Source organism: Anoplophora glabripennis, unplaced genomic scaffold (genome assembly GCF_000390285.2).
Source record: "Anoplophora glabripennis isolate ALB-LARVAE unplaced genomic scaffold, Agla_2.0 scaffold595, whole genome shotgun sequence".
Lineage (NCBI taxonomy): Eukaryota > Metazoa > Arthropoda > Insecta > Coleoptera > Cerambycidae > Anoplophora > Anoplophora glabripennis.
This window is the reverse complement of record NW_019416673.1, coordinates 245097-263955: the sequence shown is the minus strand read 5'-3', so window position 1 is coordinate 263955 and position 18859 is coordinate 245097. Positions and strand designations below refer to the sequence as shown.

At 31.0% G+C, this 18859-nt stretch overlaps 1 protein-coding gene and 1 non-coding gene across 2 annotated transcripts in view; both read right to left on the bottom strand.

Annotated features, from left to right (window-relative positions):
* LOC108912137 (cuticle protein 19-like) overlaps positions 1-747 on the bottom strand; it is a 29912-nt gene extending 29165 nt beyond the window's left edge. Inside the window, exon 1 of the mRNA XM_018717306.1 lies at positions 643-747. Coding sequence (XP_018572822.1) covers positions 643-648 — 6 coding nt within the window. The 5' untranslated portion in view covers positions 649-747. The remainder of the gene's footprint in view (positions 1-642) is intronic.
* A 1527-nt stretch (positions 748-2274) lies between these two features.
* Trnak-uuu lies at positions 2275-2347 on the bottom strand. Its single transcript has one exon. It is a non-coding gene; the product is annotated as a tRNA-Lys (tRNA).
* Positions 2348-18859: the final 16512 nt, after the last annotated feature.

The following is an 18859-nucleotide window of genomic DNA, read 5'->3' as shown; positions in this document are numbered from 1 at the left end:
AAATGGAATTAATTTCCACTAATTAAAGTCACCAGATGACAATACCAATAGATCCGCTATGCCACCGAATTTAAATCCATTAGGTAGACTGTAGATTTTGTAGGTTTTGGAGAAGAATGAAATCTGTTGTAAAAAAGTAGACATACGAAATAAAATAGCTTGCATTATAACCCACTTTGTGTGTTTGTTTATATCAAAATTAACAAAATAAAAAGTGTTATGCATTCAACTGGCTGTTTGTCAATAACCATTAAGACCATTTTCCTCAAAATGAGTAGTAAATAACACTATTACTATGATTAGGATAACTGTTACATCAATAAAAATGTGTCCATTTGATGTTTGCTTCAGATATTGGAACGAAACCGACAAATGTAGATTGACGCAACGAGACAAAGTACCACTAATTTGGATTTAAAATCAATTTTTAAGTGTTTCAAACCGTTGTGTATAATTAAATTGTATTACCTAAATAGTAACATACTCTTAAATAATACCAATTCGCTACATTATGGCATTCGAATGATAAAAAGTGATGGCGTAACATCTAGGGCTTCTATATAAGAGATGAAAGCGAAAGTGAATTTAGACCAAGAACCATTTATACACGAAACGTATAAAAAATTTAACTGGATCACTTACATGCATGTGATTTCCTTGTTTGTGAAGCGTAGATCCACAGTATCGTTGAGAGACGAGAAAGTTATTTCATTAGATTTATGTAAGTTTGGTATATCCTCTTAGGATGTGGCCTATAGGTCTGTGGATTTATATAACAAATATTTTCTTGAGTTTAAAGCATAATATAGAAAAGTACAAATTACTAAAAAAATCCTATCCGTACGTGACATTGATACAAGTGTTTATATTATCATTTTATAACGGAAAACCTTATACGTATGTACATATCGATAACTTGAAGGAAAGTATACACCTACTTAAGGTATTTTATCTTAAGTGTTCCTTTTTGAGTTAAAAAACGCATTAGACAAATTCTAATTGCTTTAAGATACATATTGTAATAATTATACAATACTTAATCGACGCTTGACAGTTTTGTTGTAGTAGCTATGTTCCACGATATGTATTTCACAGTTTTCTATAGACAGGCTAAGTTTTTTATAATAATGGGCCAAAATCTTATTAATTTGGTGTTATAGTTTTTTTGTAAAAACTTAAACACTTCTCAACTTATTGTTACAAAATTTAATAGAGAAACATTTTTAAACGTAAAGAATCATAATTTTTGTCATAAATCAAGTTCGGTTAAAGGGGAGCGCCCCCTGTATTTATTGTCTACGAAACGTTCCGATTCGGTTGACTACATCTGGGCGTCAGTTTTAGGTAAAAAAGATACACTTGATAGAACTGGATAATTCTTTTCTAAATGATTTCTGCTAGTACTACCATTTAGGACAAGAGAACCCATCTAATTGTTGAAGTTACCCATAGTTTCAGGGGAAGTCAGTCGTGGACAATGTGGTGGGATCTAAGAAAGTGGCAAATTGTTACTTAAATTATAATAATAGGGTAATACAAAATAGATTATGTCAAAAAATGTAATGATAAATGCATAGCTTGTTAGATGTGAGGACGTCGATCGCAATGCCCTCTGGGTCCTGACGTTCCTTGTAAAATCAAAAGTACCTACTATACTAATGGTATAAAGCTAAGTATACTCAAGGGTACTACTAATAGTTTTTTTTGGTTGTACCTCTGTTATTATTAGAAATAAATATTTTTTTGTAGCCAAACCGCTCATTTAATCAAAATTCTACAAGAGGCGCAAACACTTCCAAATGGCATCACTTATCAGATAAAAAATAGTTGACATTATTGCCCGAAAGATGAAAAAGCTATGAACGGATATTATCACCATACACCAATTTTGTAGGAGTTGTAGGTTTTAAAAAACAATCTGTGTAACACCAAAATGTGTAGATTGAAAGCAAAAGTCCACATCCCAAGAATAATCAAAATTGATTAATAGGTACACGAGTTATTTACAAAATTCAATAAATTTTCACCAACTTTGCGGCCATCTAGCGACCATACTAAGCGATTTCGGATATAGGTGAATTAGCCTAGATCTGCCTATTTTGAGCCCACGAATCTGTGACCGTCCCTTGTACACGTTATTCTGGGACACTCTGTATATAATACATATAATATAATTTTGTAAGATCCAATAAAATATTTTTAAATTTATTAATTTTCTGCAAACGCAAAGTAAAAGTAAACACTAATATAAATTCGGTTACAAAAAAAAAAGTTCGCCCGAGCAGGGACTTGAACCCTGGACCCTTGGATTAAAAGTCCAATGCTCTACCGACTGAGCTACCCGGGCGGTTAGTTTACTGTTTATCTAACTGCTTAACCTAGTGTATTTCATTTTATAATTAATATTTATATATTTTATAAAAAGGAGAAAATTAGAGCCTAATCCAAGTAAAACTGCTTCTAGCATTTTACTACATAAAATATACCTACAATAAATAATAAGCAATTAAATGTAGTTTTTTGATACTTTCAGATGTAACGTTTACCTGTTTATCACCACTACAAATGGATTTTTTTTTGTAAAATCTTAACACATCCTGCAGATTTTTGCGTAAAACCCAGTGGTATAGTTATTTTTTTAACTAATCTAACGATTTTCGACTTACAGGTCAGCGTTCCATTTTTTTAATGGCATAGCCCAGTCAAAAAAAATCTGGGATCTCTAACAAATATGTAGTTTGTTGTACTTGTCTTGAAAAGCAAAAACCTCTGCTTTGTTTTTGAAACGAGTGTGTCAAATATATATATTTTTGGAAAACAAAACTAGGGTTTCCATGCAACATTAAAAAAATATAACCTTGAACCTTAAGTCCAAAATGATTAGAGTATTAAACAATTAAATGCTTCACCGGATTCTACGAAATAAAATCCATAAGTTACCTAAAGTTTCAGCAATAACCTTGTCATGGTTCTACTCCAAAATAAAAAACAAATCGAAAAGTGACATACGCCAACATATCGTCGAAAATAGGAAAAACTAACCTTAAAATCCTAACTCTATTATAATACATATTTGCTAAACTCCATTACCTATATATGTAGTGATATTTATCTATAGACCCACACAAATAAGTTTGCGTCTGAGATAGTTCCGCCACAAATACGCAGTGGACACAGTAAGGGAAACGATCTACATGAGCCAGAAACACAATCTCTTTTGTGTCGGTCTATATGTATAGCGTATAAATATTTTTCCTACTATAATTTAATACGTTTTCTATTGTACCTAGTTAAATATTCAAACGAAAACTGATGCATAAAAAATACTTCACTATTTTTTTAAATCTTATCTATTAAAAATTATCTAATAAAAATTATTAAAAATTATTATTCAATTTCACGTTAATGCTTTTTCTTGTTTCTTGCTTCTAATAAACATCAAACCGAATCAAATGCCATGACAAATTAGAACCAGTTCTGTTAACTATTATGAGATTAGATCAAGTTGCAAGTAATGTAATTTACATTGAAATGGACTTGACAGTGAATTATATTAATATAATAATACGGCACAATTCTATTATCCATGGTAAGTTTGAGTGCTGGCACAGAATTCAAATCGATTTCTCACTTATAGTACTGCATAATTAAGCCATTTATTGCGAAGAGGAAGAGTGCATTGCACTATTATTAACTAGGAAGTGCTTAACGTCATGAATCTAGCATGGCAAGGGGAACAAATTTACAGAACATTACCCCGAATGTATTTCAGTCTGATATATTATCTTAAACGGGTTTTAACAATTTTTGAGATCTTTAGATTCTTCAAGAGATTCTTTCTTTAAGAAATTGCGACAATTTGATTTTGCTTTTTTTCGATAAAAATGCTAACTTATTGGTTAAACTTAAGGATATCAATTTTTCAAACAAAAATCAAAGACGATAATAGGAACCTTCTATGGAGAAACTTATAAATTATACCACACTAATACAACTTCAAGAATTCTTGGATGCAACTGAAATTGGTACTACTGAATTAATAATAATCCCTAAAACCATTAGTAAATCTGAATCTATTGTCTTTAATATGTTGGCCAATTTATCATAGTTTTGTATATACCAACAATTTAATCAATTTATTGAGTAACAGTAATTTATTATACTCAATAATATTATATATTATTGAGTAATAGTAACAGATTGGAAAATGTAAACCAATTTACATATTATCACTATAGCAAATAAACAAAAAGTAAAACAAAATTAAACTTTTATTAACATCAACAAATATGTAACAAAAAATAATTTATAAGATATTATTATAATTAACTATAAACTACAAACATGATCACAGAAAAATACTTAAAGACAAACAGAACATGTACCTAATTTTTTCTTCTGTGTTTTTAAAGTCATCAAATTTTTTTTAGAAAATATAAATTAATATTTCGAATTTTATATTCACGTATTACGTCTCTAAATATATTTATTGGTAAATATATTTTTAACTCAGCCTATTACGTAGTAAATACAATATATTTAAAAAATATTTTTGAGAAAAAAATTCTCACCGAACAGTTAACATTAAAAAATTTAAAATGAACAATGAAATTTTTCACTCAATAAAATTAAAGGATTGATAAACATGCTTTTATTGATTAACTTTCTTCTTTTGGAACATTTTACTCAGCAGGATGCTGTATTTTTTCAAGTGATTTTGATATCAGTCTACCTATAGCTGCTACTTTAATTTTTTCTTCCAAATGTTGGTAAAACCATACAATCTGCAACGTCTGAATTTGTTGTAAGACATATTGCTGTTAATCGTTAAAAGCATATACCATTAAATAGCAGTTAACTATTTTTCAATAAATTTTCAAAAACTGTTCAAAATTGAAATCATGTATGCGTATATTATCCTACAAATAATTCGACAATTCAAGACATATCACCAAAAATTGTGGCTTTGTGGTTATTTCTTTGGTTGGATTACAAACCATCACTTATACAAATACTTTTGTAAATTAATTACTGCAACGCCATAGATCTTATTTGTTTTACTAAAACGAACTTAATTTTAATGTTTTTGCATCTCTACAATTTTCACGCCCGCATATAGTCTACAGTCGCCTTAAAACCTCCAACTGGATCTGCTATGTATCGTACTACTCTAATCATTCCATCCGGTTGTAAGACTTTGTATTCACCACGGACGTCATCACCATTTCTTGATTCCTTGTGAGCTTGAGAGTTCCCATAGTCGTTGTCTAGCACACCATAAACATAGGAGTAATCCGGTTTTGCCTTAAAAAATATCATAATTGAAGTAAGAAAAATATAAAAAAACACAGTGTATTGTCAATGGGAGCATGCCATTGCCAAAATTTAGTATATAAATGTTTCATTGAAAACCAACGATCTTATTGGAAAGTTGCAGTTTTTTACAGAAATCATGCATTTTTTGCCACACCGCAATTTTTTACTTAGTAATGAAATTAGCACATTATTTTCATAAGAGTTTCAATAATATTTTTGCTATCAGTCAAGTATTGTCATAAATGAGTAAAATTGTTAAAATGCTCAGTACTAAGTGAAAATGTACTCAATAATTTAACTCGGTAGATTCACACCAATTATTTGCTGTGTAAAAAGATTAAAAGTAGACATTATTGAGACCACTTTTGAAGCGTTAACGACCTAAAGTATAAGAAAGTAATATATAATTCAGGAAATAATTGTCTATAACAAGTCAGAAAAACAGAATTTACACGTTCCAGCCATTCTCTTCGAAACAGTTATTAAATTTAATTTTAATTTAAAATGTACTGAGTAAAGATTTAATTGTTATTTTTAATTTACCATAAAATAGTTATAACAGATTCTAAACGTTTTATATTATTTCTCTTCCGCATAACAGGATTCTGGATTAAATAATGTCGAGGAAGTATACTCTATACACCACGTCAATAAAATAACTTATTCACAAATTTTAACATACATACGCTTCCTTTCAAATAATAAGGCGCTTTAATTTATGCTCTTACGTCAAAATCTACATCCTTAAACGGTGGATTTTTCTTCTGATAAACGACTTGTTTCAGTTGACCACTAACAGGTCCACTGAATCTGAGATAAGAAAAGTTTTCTCCATGGGCAGGCGCCGACTTTACCAGATTGATAAGTCCAAAACAAAGGAGAGCCTATAAAAATTAATATAATAAATACAACATTTGGATATGATTTTAAATTACTCTCCAGCAAAATAAATTTGTCCAACAGTTGCAATTTTATAGGTGTTTTACAAATAGGTTATTAGAGACTAATCTCAAATTTCAATCACTAAAGACTACATTTTTTTAGTCGCTAGCGAAATAAAATGGTTGTAATTTAAATAAAGAAATCAACATTAAACAACAATTTAAGTAAATTTTATTCTAAATTGGATTCCTCTACCAAAATTAACACAGAGGGGTTCATTTTCTGTGTGTTATTCTATCTAACTAACAATAGAACACGTAATAGAACAGGTTGCGTCAGCATTGTTGTCATTCAAAATTTTCCTCTCAATCTTCTATTGAAGGAACACATCGATAAAGCCTTTAGCTACTTTATGGCTTTTCCAACAGCCAAAACACTTAAAAGTAGTGATGTCTGCGCCACAATCTTGGAAAAACTTTCACGGAAACAGGCTTACGGAGATTATGCTCTGGGTCGTACGCATTGTTATGAATGGTTTTTATTATTTAAAAGTGCTCGTCAGTCAATTGAAGTCAATCCTCGACCAAGAAGACCTTCGGCTTCAACTGATGAGTCACACGTTCAGAAAATCAAGGAACTGGTACGTGGAAATCGGCGATTGACTGTCAGTGAAATTGCAGAAGAGCTTTGCATCTCAATTGGGTCAGGCTATGAAATTTTGTCTGAAAAATTGAACATGCACCGAGTTGCAGCAAAATTTGTACCTCGTTTGATAATAACCAAACAGCAGAAAGAAAATCGTGTGGACGTTTGTCAGCAACTGCTTAATCAATCCAATGAATATGAAACATTCATTAAAAGGATTATAACGGGAAGCGAAAGCTGGTTTACGACTACGATATTGTGACAAAAGTTCAATCAACACAATGGATTGAAAAAGGATCTCCACTCCCCCAAGAAAGAACGTCAGTCTCGATCCTGTTTTAAATGTTGTCAATTCGTCAGTTTTGTTCTAAAAATCAGATTACTGTCCTCCCTCACCCTCTTTACTCGCCAGATCTGATTCCTTGCGATTTTTTTCATACTTCCGAAATTAGAATCAGTGCTGAAAGGACGACGTTTTCAGAGTATTAATGACATCAAAGCAAATTTGCCACAGACTTTAAAGGTCATTTCAAATGAAGCTATCCATTACGGTTTGGCGAAATGGAAACACCACTGGGAAAAGTGTGTGAATAGGGGAGGGGAGCACTTTGAAGGATACAAGGATCGATAATGTATAAAATTGATAATGAAAGTTTAAAAAAGACATAAAATAATTTAGTAATACTAATTTGAAGTTTCTTTGTTAGTAAAATTTATAAGAACTATTTTCAGGTTTATTTCAAGCCCGTTTAATTTTATTTTACAGTTTTCTGCGAAATCCTTGATAAATTAATTACTTAAATTGGGTCGAACAAAGAATCTCGTTCTTATCGATGAAAAGCACTGTTGAATAATAAAACTAAAGAAAATCAATTCAATCCAATCTTGAAATAAATCCATATTGTACATTTTAATAACATTTCACTTAATTTCAGGAAAAGGTCTTATAACTTTACTTTTAAAGGATTTACAGGGTGTTTCTTAAGTAGAGGTCAAAAATCCAATGACGTATTCTACGGACAAAAATAAGGGTTTTTTTGTCATATAAATGTGGGGTCTTGGCACAACTATTGTCCAGCTACAGCGTTTCAAAAATTAAAAAAAATCAGTTTTTAATTTTTAATTTCTAAACCGCATGAGATAATTTAACCAAATTCGGTGCGCATATTAAATATAACAGTAGGTATGAAATAAAAAATTACAGGCTTTACAAACTTACCAAAAAAATCACCCTGTATAAATATTACAAATAAAATTTATTATAATAAGTGTTGGAAATGGCCACTTTCAGCCAAAATGCATCAGATATTCTTGAAATTGCAGCTCGAACACGTGCAAAAACTCTAGGAGTAGCTCTTATCACATCACGATCAGCTATAATTTGGTGACGTAAGTGCTCCTCAGATTCAATGTGAACCTTGTAAACTAATGTCTTGAGATGTCCCCAAACAAAAAAATTAATAAGGTCCATATCGGGTGACCTTGGTGACTAAGGTTGACTTGGTTCTTGAGTGCCTCGTCCAATCACGTTATTACCGATCTTTCATTTAAAAATTCACAAGCAGTTAAACTAAAATGTGGGGGAGACATTCTTTCTCTTAGCCCATAGGGTACATGTCGAGTAGTTCAGGTAAAACGTTTTCAAGAAAATGTCTGTTCTTGGTAAAAAGTAAGGCTCGGCAAGAAAATTTCCAATAATATCCACCCACACATTCAAAGGAAACTGATGTTGAAATCGAGGTTCCATTGTGTCATGAGGGTTTTCATCAGACCAAAAGTGTTTATTGTGCAAGTTCATTATAGCATCTCTGGAAAAATTAACTTCGTCGAGAAACAATATACCAGCGGTAAAGTGAACATGATCAGTTTTTTGCAAAACGCAGTGGCAAAATTGTAGGACAGCAGGATAGTCTTGCAGCAATAAGGCTTGAACCGTTAAACTCTTCCTTAGTTTATTTTGAGGCAAAACATTTGCTCAATGTGATATATTTTTTCACTTCCATCAAACGTATTTAACCTATTTTAAGGGTATTAAACTAATTCAAACAAATTAAAAAAATATCCCTACAATATCAGGAGCTTTGTATGTGATACGGGTATAACCGTCGATGCTTCAGAACAGACCAAACTAATTTATGATTCACATTAAGATTTGCAGTGATCTTCCTAATACTAGTATTTGGGTCTTCTTTAATTTCGTGTAGGATAGCTTCTTCCAACTCAGGCGTTCACAAGTCAAGTTCAAAGGTCTTCCAGGAATTGGACCTTTCTGAAATGAGCCTTACTCCGAAAGATGTTGGAAAACTTTTATGAACATTCTTGGATTGGGAGTTGCATGACTTGGAAAGCTTTCCATATAAATTCGCCTAGCCTCAGTACCATTTCCATCTTCAAGGCTATAAATGTAAACCATATTGACCATTTCAGCAATTGAATATTCATAAGCCATTATTAAAACTTTAAAAAAATAAACTTAATTTGAGAATATACAATATTAAATAAATATGGCGGCATCTTATTATTACTATTTTACAACACTTCCTAAGATATATTCTTTTAATTCCTAATTAATTCCTAGTTCCTTAATCAGTTTGAAATACAAAAAAGTGTAAAGAAACAAAAAGTGAAGATATTACAATGGCGCATATGATAACCTATTTTATTTGTAATATTGTGCAGGGTGATATATGTATATATATATATTTTTTTTATTAAATAATGATTAATCCACCACTGGTAAGTTTCTAAAGCTGGTAATTTTTTGTTTCATACCTACTGTGGTATTAAATATGCACACCGAATTTGGTTAGATTATCTGAAGCGATTTAGAAATTAAAAACTAAAAATTGATTTTCTTTTTAATTTTTGACACGCTGTAGTTGGGCAATGGCTGTAAGACCCCACATTTACATAACAAAAAAACCCTTATTTTTGTCAATAGAATATGCTGGTTTTATGACCCTTACTAAAGAAACACTCTTAATACAAACCTAACAAGAAAAAATCATTTACCTAATACAATTAAATGTTAAACGCAAAGACAAATATTTTAGATAACTGTATTCATTGCTTTTTCTGAGGAATTATTTCGTTAGCATAGGTACCTATATATGTATTTGGTACCAAAGAGTATGTCTTACTAATGATTAAAAATGTTAAATGTAATTTAAATAACGATTTCTTTTTAACATATTTTACTATTATGTTTTTAAACGTCCATAGTAAATTTCAGAATAATTACGAAAACATAAAATTTATCAATTTCATGAACCTACAACTTTTATTTCTTGACAAACGCTAAATATTTTCACTCACAATAGTAGATTAAATATTTTCCAAACACAATAGGTACATAAATTTATTTTTAATTCACTACATGTATTATCCAATACTCTGCCATAAATACCTCACAAGCACAAACACAGTGATAGGTACTTACTACTGCAGCTATTTGCACTTTCATAATGATGTCAAATTCGATTTCAACTAAACACTACAGCAAGTTGGAAATTGTCTTATATATAAAGTCGTTCAATTTGTGCAACTAACTTTTATGGATGATTTTATGGAAAGAATCGATTATACGGTTTTGCTATACCGCCGCTGCAAAACATCTTTATGAAATCTTCAGTAAAAATAATAAACAAGTGTAATGTTGCCCAATGTATGCCCTGATTTTCAGAAGGTTTATTTGCGACGCCAGTTTTATATTATAATACGTCTTATTAATTATTTCTCAATAATGTAATGGATAGGAAAAGCCCGACACAACTCAATGTGTATTTAATCATGCGAGAATCCTTTCGATGATTTTGTTATAAAATGTTTATTAAATAATACTAATTTTAGGAGATTTCTTAATACAATAAATAGATTTTAATACTGTTTTCTAATCAAGAGTTTTTATAAACTATTCCTTGACTTATTTTGAGACAAAACATTTGCTCGGTGAATAAAATGATACGTCCAAAATGATACATTTTTTAACTTTATCAAACATGTTTCATCTATTTTAAGGGTAATTCAAACAAATTTAAAAAATGTCAGTTTATTGTCAGTAGTTAGTTTGTAGGGTTAAATATTTGCAAACTTAGATTTCTGATTCAAAGGAACATTGTTTAGCTTCAACTGATGATTTTTTTTTATTTTTTCAAATTAGCATAATACATACAGTATGTTGATTATAAAGGCCCCGATCTATAACTCGGTTACCCATTTTTGGACAACTTATTTTTAAACGGGATATTTTCTTATTTGAACTGACGCACCAATTTTTTTTTTTCGTCGTAACACCCCATGTAAAAATATATATAGAGGGTGATTCATTAACAATGGGAAAGTCGGAAGCTGAAGATATTACACGTGAAATGGTGACCATTGGCGCAAACATGCCTTATCCGAAAGTTAATAGTTTCGAAAATACAGGGTGTTGAAAGTTAAAATTTTAAATCGTTTTTTGCGATTATTCTGAAAATATGTAGGTTAGGAACTTGAAAATTTGTGAAATTATATTTTTTTAGGCGACGAATAAGATGTGTGTTTTAAATTCAGCGTTGCTCATAGAAGGCGCCACTTTCGACCAATTTGACCGAAAATTTAGTTAATAACTTTTTACCTGTATGTCTAACATGAAACTTGATTCAAAACCTGAAAGCGTATACCATAATGCGTATAAAATATAAAATGATTTTTATACGGTTCAATATTATTTATCTTTATGCCGCTCGCTACGCACATCGATAGAATCTATAATCGTCTAGAGACCGAGTTACACTGAACGTCGATGTATATTCTATCTCTGTCTTTTGCACTTAGTAGAGAGTAGGGAAATGCTTTTTAGTGAGTGTAAACGGACTTGATTTAACCTGTCCTGAGAAACGTCATAGCAATAGCGTAGATGAGTGGTCTTATTCCATAATAATAAATTTATAAATTAAAAAACACAATTGGGACGTTTTAAAATGCTGTAATAATTAAAATGGATCAAAATGCCTGTTATAGCAAATCGTAAAAGTTATGTTTTATTATCTTTTTTCATTATTTTCTATATCTTGTTGCCTTTTACGCAGACACGCCAATGAATTTTCGTTCCCGGCACGCTTCATCCCCCTTACTGGTCCAAAAGCTAGCGAAGAATCACTCTCTATAATTTCGACCGTGGAGTATAGGCAGCTTGCGTGGCTGTCTGACGGTGCCAATGCAATGGCTAGCGGACCGATTGTGACAGCTCTGCTAATTACATGATCTATTTTACAAAGGCTGTAATTACAAATGAATAAAGGGGTAAATCTTATTACTAAAACTTTTGTTGAAATTTCACAGGCTTTAATTTTTATACTGTAAAAACTCAAAAACTTATTCCTATTCACCTTATTGGTATATTTTTTTTTGGTTCGCAAAAAAAATAAGATGTCTTAACTATAGTCTGTTCGTTTCTACAAGTAATGTTTTACTTTTTAGGTTAAAAATAATTTTTACTAAAATTGTTATGTATGTTATCATTAATATTTTGTTCTGAGGAAACAAATTGTGTACTACTACTTCCGCAAAAATGCCAACTGAGTTTACAAAATACAGAGTAATTATCATAGAACTAAACGAATTTTTTTTAAAAACTTATTAAAATATCCCTCACCTATAATTCCAGAACACATTACAACTAAATTAGAATTTTCCTTACAGTTACAAAAAAAAGAACTTAGAAACGAATTAATTGTTCAATGCCGTCACTTTAATAGACGACTACAAATAACATTTGTCAGTTTTATGCAGCTATTACATAAAATCAATTTAAGAGAAAGTAACTGAACTGATTTTAAATAGATTCTATGATTATAACCGAAAGTGATTGGCATATTTTTTTCCTCATCCTTATTTATTGTGCCATTTTACTGCAGTATCGATAGGATTTTTTTTTCTATTCATTAATGAATCTATATAAGGGTGTAGTTCTAACATGGTGCTATTCCCACTGTTTTCAATCTGCTTCAAATCTTGCCTGCATACATTTAATATACATTGTTAACTGTCGCAAATGTACTTACTAGCAAATATTTTAACTTGCAGTTTTAAACTTTTTAACTAAATGTATTTATGATACTTTTTGAGTAATTGCGGCTTTTAAGAAAAAATAGCAAATATAAGTAAATAGAAGATACTCAAGTACGACAAGAATGGAGGAGTTGGTCACTGGGATAAAACGAGACATTACCTCCTGGTCAGCAATAAGAAATATAATCTACTAAACGATTCCGCGCCAATTTCGAGAGGGTAATTAATAAAAGTATATTATACAGTTCCATTTTGAAAGCGGTGATCGGCAGGCCCTGTCTGGCCAGGTCGGGCAGTCGCCAAACCCGACTTATTTTGGAAGATAGGCCCCCAAACGACTAACGAGGCGCCAAAAGTATAAGAAAATTTTTTATAAATTCTTGAGATATAGCCACCGTAAATTGAAAAGAAAAAAGAAGAACGTAAAAATGAAAATTGAATCTTTTATAGAAATGGGATTTTCCCAGGTCAAAAAAATAGCATAAATTTTATTATTTTGCCCTATACCCCTATAAACAGTGTACCTACAAGAAAGAAAGAGAGAAATAAATATATATTCCAAACCGTAAGCCCTTTAAACTAATAACTCCTTTATCTATAAGCCGTGGGTTTGGAGGAAAAACGAGAGAAATTAATATCTTCCAAATTGTAAGTCTTTTAACCTTATAATAACCCTTTACCCCATAGCCGAATAAGTTATGTGCTCGGCAGGAAAAAAGATAATATAAATAATAACCGAGAGCTTTAACATTATTTAAAGCCCTCGGACTATGTCCAAACTATTATTGATTTCCTGTATCCTGTATCCTGGGTCGATAGGTTTAAGTTTATTAATTTAATTAATATTATTAATTTATTAATTAAATTAATTAGTTTTATTAATTTTATATAATTTTGAAACCAATAATAGTTTGAACGTAGCCTATAGAGCTATAGCGTAAATAAAATCTGTGAAAACGGCATGAGTACTGCAGTGGTAAGTACTTATATTCCTACAGATAGCGGCATAGCGCTTGGAATGAGCTTTAATTTGAACTGCAAATAGATATTCGTAGATTGTACTGGAGTCGGATAAATGACGTTTCGAAGTCACCTATCACAATGAGTTTTTTTGTTAAATTACTTAAAAACGGAATAAATAGGTACTGCAAGGGTAAGTATATTATAAGTATATTTTTAATATTTTATAGATGGTGCTTGAAATAACTAATAAGCTTTAATTTGAGCTGCAAATAGATGGGAGAGTTTGCCTTGCAAGCTCGATCCAGATGACAACATGTAAATAGCTTCTGTCATACCTGCCGCGTTTGCGCGTTGTACGCTGCGTGAGTGAGACAGAATCAATTTATAAATTAAAATTTGAATGAAATTTTTATTACATAAAAATCGTAAAGACAAACTTATTTTTGCAAAGGTAATGAAATCACCTTGTAAAGAAACTTGCAGGTATAAATGCAACAAAACAATAAATGAAGAAGTTAGAAAAGTCATTTTTGACGAATTTTGGAACCCTGGAGATCATACTCGGTAGTGGGATTTTCTTATAAGGTGCGTGACACAACGAGAAAAAAAGCAGGTTACTGTTCATAATAAATATTCCAGAAGGAATTTCTCTCTCAATTATAAGTTTGTCATTGACAATAATGAAAAACAAATTTGCAACACGATGTTCTTAAATACGCTTACAATTTCTGAAACAGTTGTAAGCATCGCTTTGCAAAAAATTTTTGAAGGTGGTACTGTAGAATGGGACAGAAGAGGAAAACACAACACTAGCCGCATAAGAACCCGGATGCTCTAATAAAAACATTATGGAACACATACAACTTTTTCCAATTATGCCTTCTCATTATACAAGAAAAAACTCAAAACGAATGTACTTGGAAGAAGGTTCGAGTATTTCACGAATGCACAGAATGTATTTGGAATATGCAAAACAACAAAAATGGGATGCAGTAACTACACTCAGACAATACAGGGATACTCTTAATTCGAAATTAATATAGCTTTCTTTAAGCCAAAAAAAGATCAGTGTTCCATGTGTAGTGCCTATAAGAATGCAGATCCCGAGAAGAGAACAGAAAAAATGGAAGATGATTGTAATAATCTTAATTTAAACAAAATCGCGGTTCGAAATCTGAAAGACGTTGATAAAGAATTTTCGAAAAATTATCAATCTCTAATAACAGCATGCTTTCATTTGCAGAAGGTGTCAGTAAGGCCCAAGTCAGAAGTCAGCGATTTTTATTATAAAAGTAAAATCGCAGCTTTACAATTTATGATTTAGGTAGCAATCAAGGCTATTGCTATGTATAGCATGAGCAAATATCGAAGAGAGGACCGGATGAAGTTGAAAGTTGTTTATGGATCTTTTTAAAAAGTGTTAAAGAAAATGGCATACGAAAGGTTATTCTTTATTCCGAAAATTGCGGTGGTCAAAACTGTAATCGTTTTGTTTTTGCGATGTTTGCTTATGCATCAATGACTTTGGATTTGGAAATAACACACCGTCTTCTTGAAATTGGCCATACGCAGAATAAAATGACAGCATGCATGCTGTGATTGAAGTTGTTAAAAAACATCATTGTGCTATATACACTCCTGATAGTCCTGATCAGTGGATTAGTCTAATAAAAATGGCCCCACAGTACAAAGTAAAAGAAATGTCTCAAGAAGATTTTGTAACTTTTAAACCAATGGTAAAGAAACAAAACTGGAAAAAAGATATTACTGGAGAGGCTATAAAAATCAGCAAAATCAGAGAAATCCACTGCAATCCAAAGTGTCCCAATAAAGTATTTTTTGTGTATAATTTTGGAGAAAATCATAAAGAACTAGACTTACAAATAAAAAATACACGCAAACGCGAAGAATATCAATTTCCAAGATTGTATCAAGGTTTGCTGCCAATTGATGGTAAAAAATTAAGCGGTCTTTTGGGTCTGTGTAAGGCTAATACGATACCACCGATGTATCATGGATTTTACAACTCTCTTCGGCCTGCTAGTAAGACTGACCACCAGGAAGAAAGTAATATTGACCAAGAAGATGACTGACTGAATCGTAATAAATTTTCCTTTTATGTCATTATTGATTATTAACAATTATTTTTTTATCTAAAAATAGAAACATTTTTAATTTTATTGTACCTTATTAGTGTACCAAGTAGTTCTTAATAAAAATTTTGTCCACGAAAACTGTAGTAACTCATTCAAAATCCATTGTTTTCTTATCCTAAACTATTTTATTTAGATCATCAATAATTAATTAAGACCTAAACAATAATTACTTTGTTAAAGAACGATTTAGCTCTTGTAATAAAAAAAATAGCGAACATTATTATTTTCTCAACTATTCAAATGCAATTATCTCAGTATAACCAAATTTGGGATACGACCGTTTCCCTTGGGAGAGTCGATATGCACCCTAATAACAGACAAAACCAAATAGGCCCCGATTTAGATTTTTCCCGACGGCCCCCGAATGAGCCAGACCGGGCCTGGTGATCGGTGATAATATTTAAGTTAGGGTTATATAAAATTATTTCATGTAATATTGATTTCTATTTACCAAGTTATTTGTTCTACTTAAACCATTAAAAATGGGTGTATTTATTTTAGAAATATGATAATGTTTTCTGTAATTACTTATCTCTTCCGTCTCCGATAATTTGAATGTAGGTATATAAATGGAAGTCTTTCACTTTGCTCAAATTTTTACTTATGGTGGCGAGCATCAATTACTTCACATTTTAGTAACCCCACTATCCGTATCATTGTACAATAACATGTACATGTTCGCCTCTGATCTGAAGCTTCGCACCCATCAGTTTATTTGATACATATTTAACGGGACCCTAATGCCTGCCCTGTCAGCAGTGGTCGTGCATTTCATTGCTGTTTGCGCGTGTATAAATGAGTTTGACGTTTCCTTGGTCGAGTGTATGGCAAGTGTTTTATGGCATTAAGTAACATTGTAAGCATAAAGCTGCATACGGCTTGACCACAGATTTAGCCTATTTCTGCTACTGCAATGCGTATTGCCACTTACTATAGCTTGATATAGGTTACTACTGTTTATTTATTTGACCGTCACCACAAAGTTTCCGATGTCTCGTTATAAGCAATTTATAAATGATGTCGACATTGTCGACCACAGACCACCATGCCGACGTATAGTTATCGCGGCACTACTTTATGGAGTGAAGGACCACATTAACCATATAGTATGATTGATGTCACTTCATAATGAATAACATAAAGCTGATGTTAATTTTTTATTTACTTTAAAATGCTTTTGGAAACAATAATAAGTTATTATAATAACATACGTTCATTCATATAGTGTTTTTTTCCAGAAACCAAACTGTAAGAATTAATTCTAAACATACTCGGGTCGGCTGGTACATTAATTTCTAAAAACATAAATAGTAACGATAACGTAATTGTTTTTATTAGGGCAAAGATTTAGCTTTTCTGCTTTACCAGTTTATTAATTTTATCCCATCCTTTCTAATTCTAATACAACTAATCTTAAAATATGTGCAATTTTAAAGAAAATAGGTACCTATGTTTCTATTTATTTCAAAAGCATTAATGAGCAATTATTAAAATTAAAAATATATTAATACTATTATGTTTGACAGCGGCAACATATTAAATGCTGGTCCTGTTATAACATTAACTAGGTACATTTTATTTGTATTATGTTTTATTTATTACTTCTGAGGTATTACATGCACCTAAATGTGATCAAGCAATTAGGTATAGAATAAGTATTTTGCAATGGTGCAATTTGTTGCTTTCTAATCTGTTGAATTTATTTTCCGTTTTATGTTTTTTCCTTTCTTTTAATTTAAGTTAATGTATTATTCTTATTCATTTTAAATTGCATGTACTTATAAATTTAATAATTTCCATTAGGTACTTATGTTTTTATTTCATTTCCTGAGTAAATATAAAAAATGCCTTTTGCACAATTAACCTTCGTGCATTAGAATGTTTTAGATAAAAAATTTCAATTACATTTTTTTAGAAATAAGTACATAAAATGTATCATAGCAGTCTTAAAATTTGCAATTATTAAAGAAGTCATATTTCCCAACTGCTTGCATTCGGTTGTAATCATTGTATGTCTTACTTTGACTTACTTTTTAACTTAAAAAATAGTTTAGCGTTTGATATAAAATCATTTTCTCATCAAGCATGAACTACATCTAAACATTGTCCTTCTGATACAGGTCTTTTCTTGGATTCACGAAAAATGAATGTATGTTTCATCCATATAAACAATTGGTTGATCCTCTTCATGGTATTGTTATATTTAAAGTCTTGGATGTCATGACGTTCCATGAATAGTCGTCAGTTCCGTGCCGAGTAGAATGATGAAGTTTCACAATTTGCAATATTTTTCCCTTGCTTCACAATATTGTTCAGTGTACTCATACTAATGTGAGCTGCCTCTGCCACTGTTTCTTGCAATTTCCCTAACAGAAATTTAAATATATTGTGTACAATTTCACGACTTTCACATGTAAAAAGATTGTTTTTTGTTTTGATCAAAACGCCGAATTTTTATGAAGGGTGCTTTAAAAATAAAACATTCTTACACCAAACGATATTCTGTTGATAAACTTTTCATTGAGAATGTCAGAGTTCAGATAATTAAACATTGTTGCATATTCTTCAAATTAATTAATCAATAAATTTAAAGCATGTCAGTTTAAAATATAAATAAATGAATAGATCATCCCTACAAAAGAGTGTGGATAAGAAAATGCCTGGAATACTTTGAGCACATTTTTCATACCCTACTTTCAAATAGGCCTTTTGCACATGCCGGATTTTTTATTTTAGTTCACATATTTAAATATGGCCTTATTTAAAATTATTAATTATAAAATCTTTTGTGAAAAATTCTACTCGAAAATTGACTAAATCGTACATTGAAATTTAGAGATGAGCAT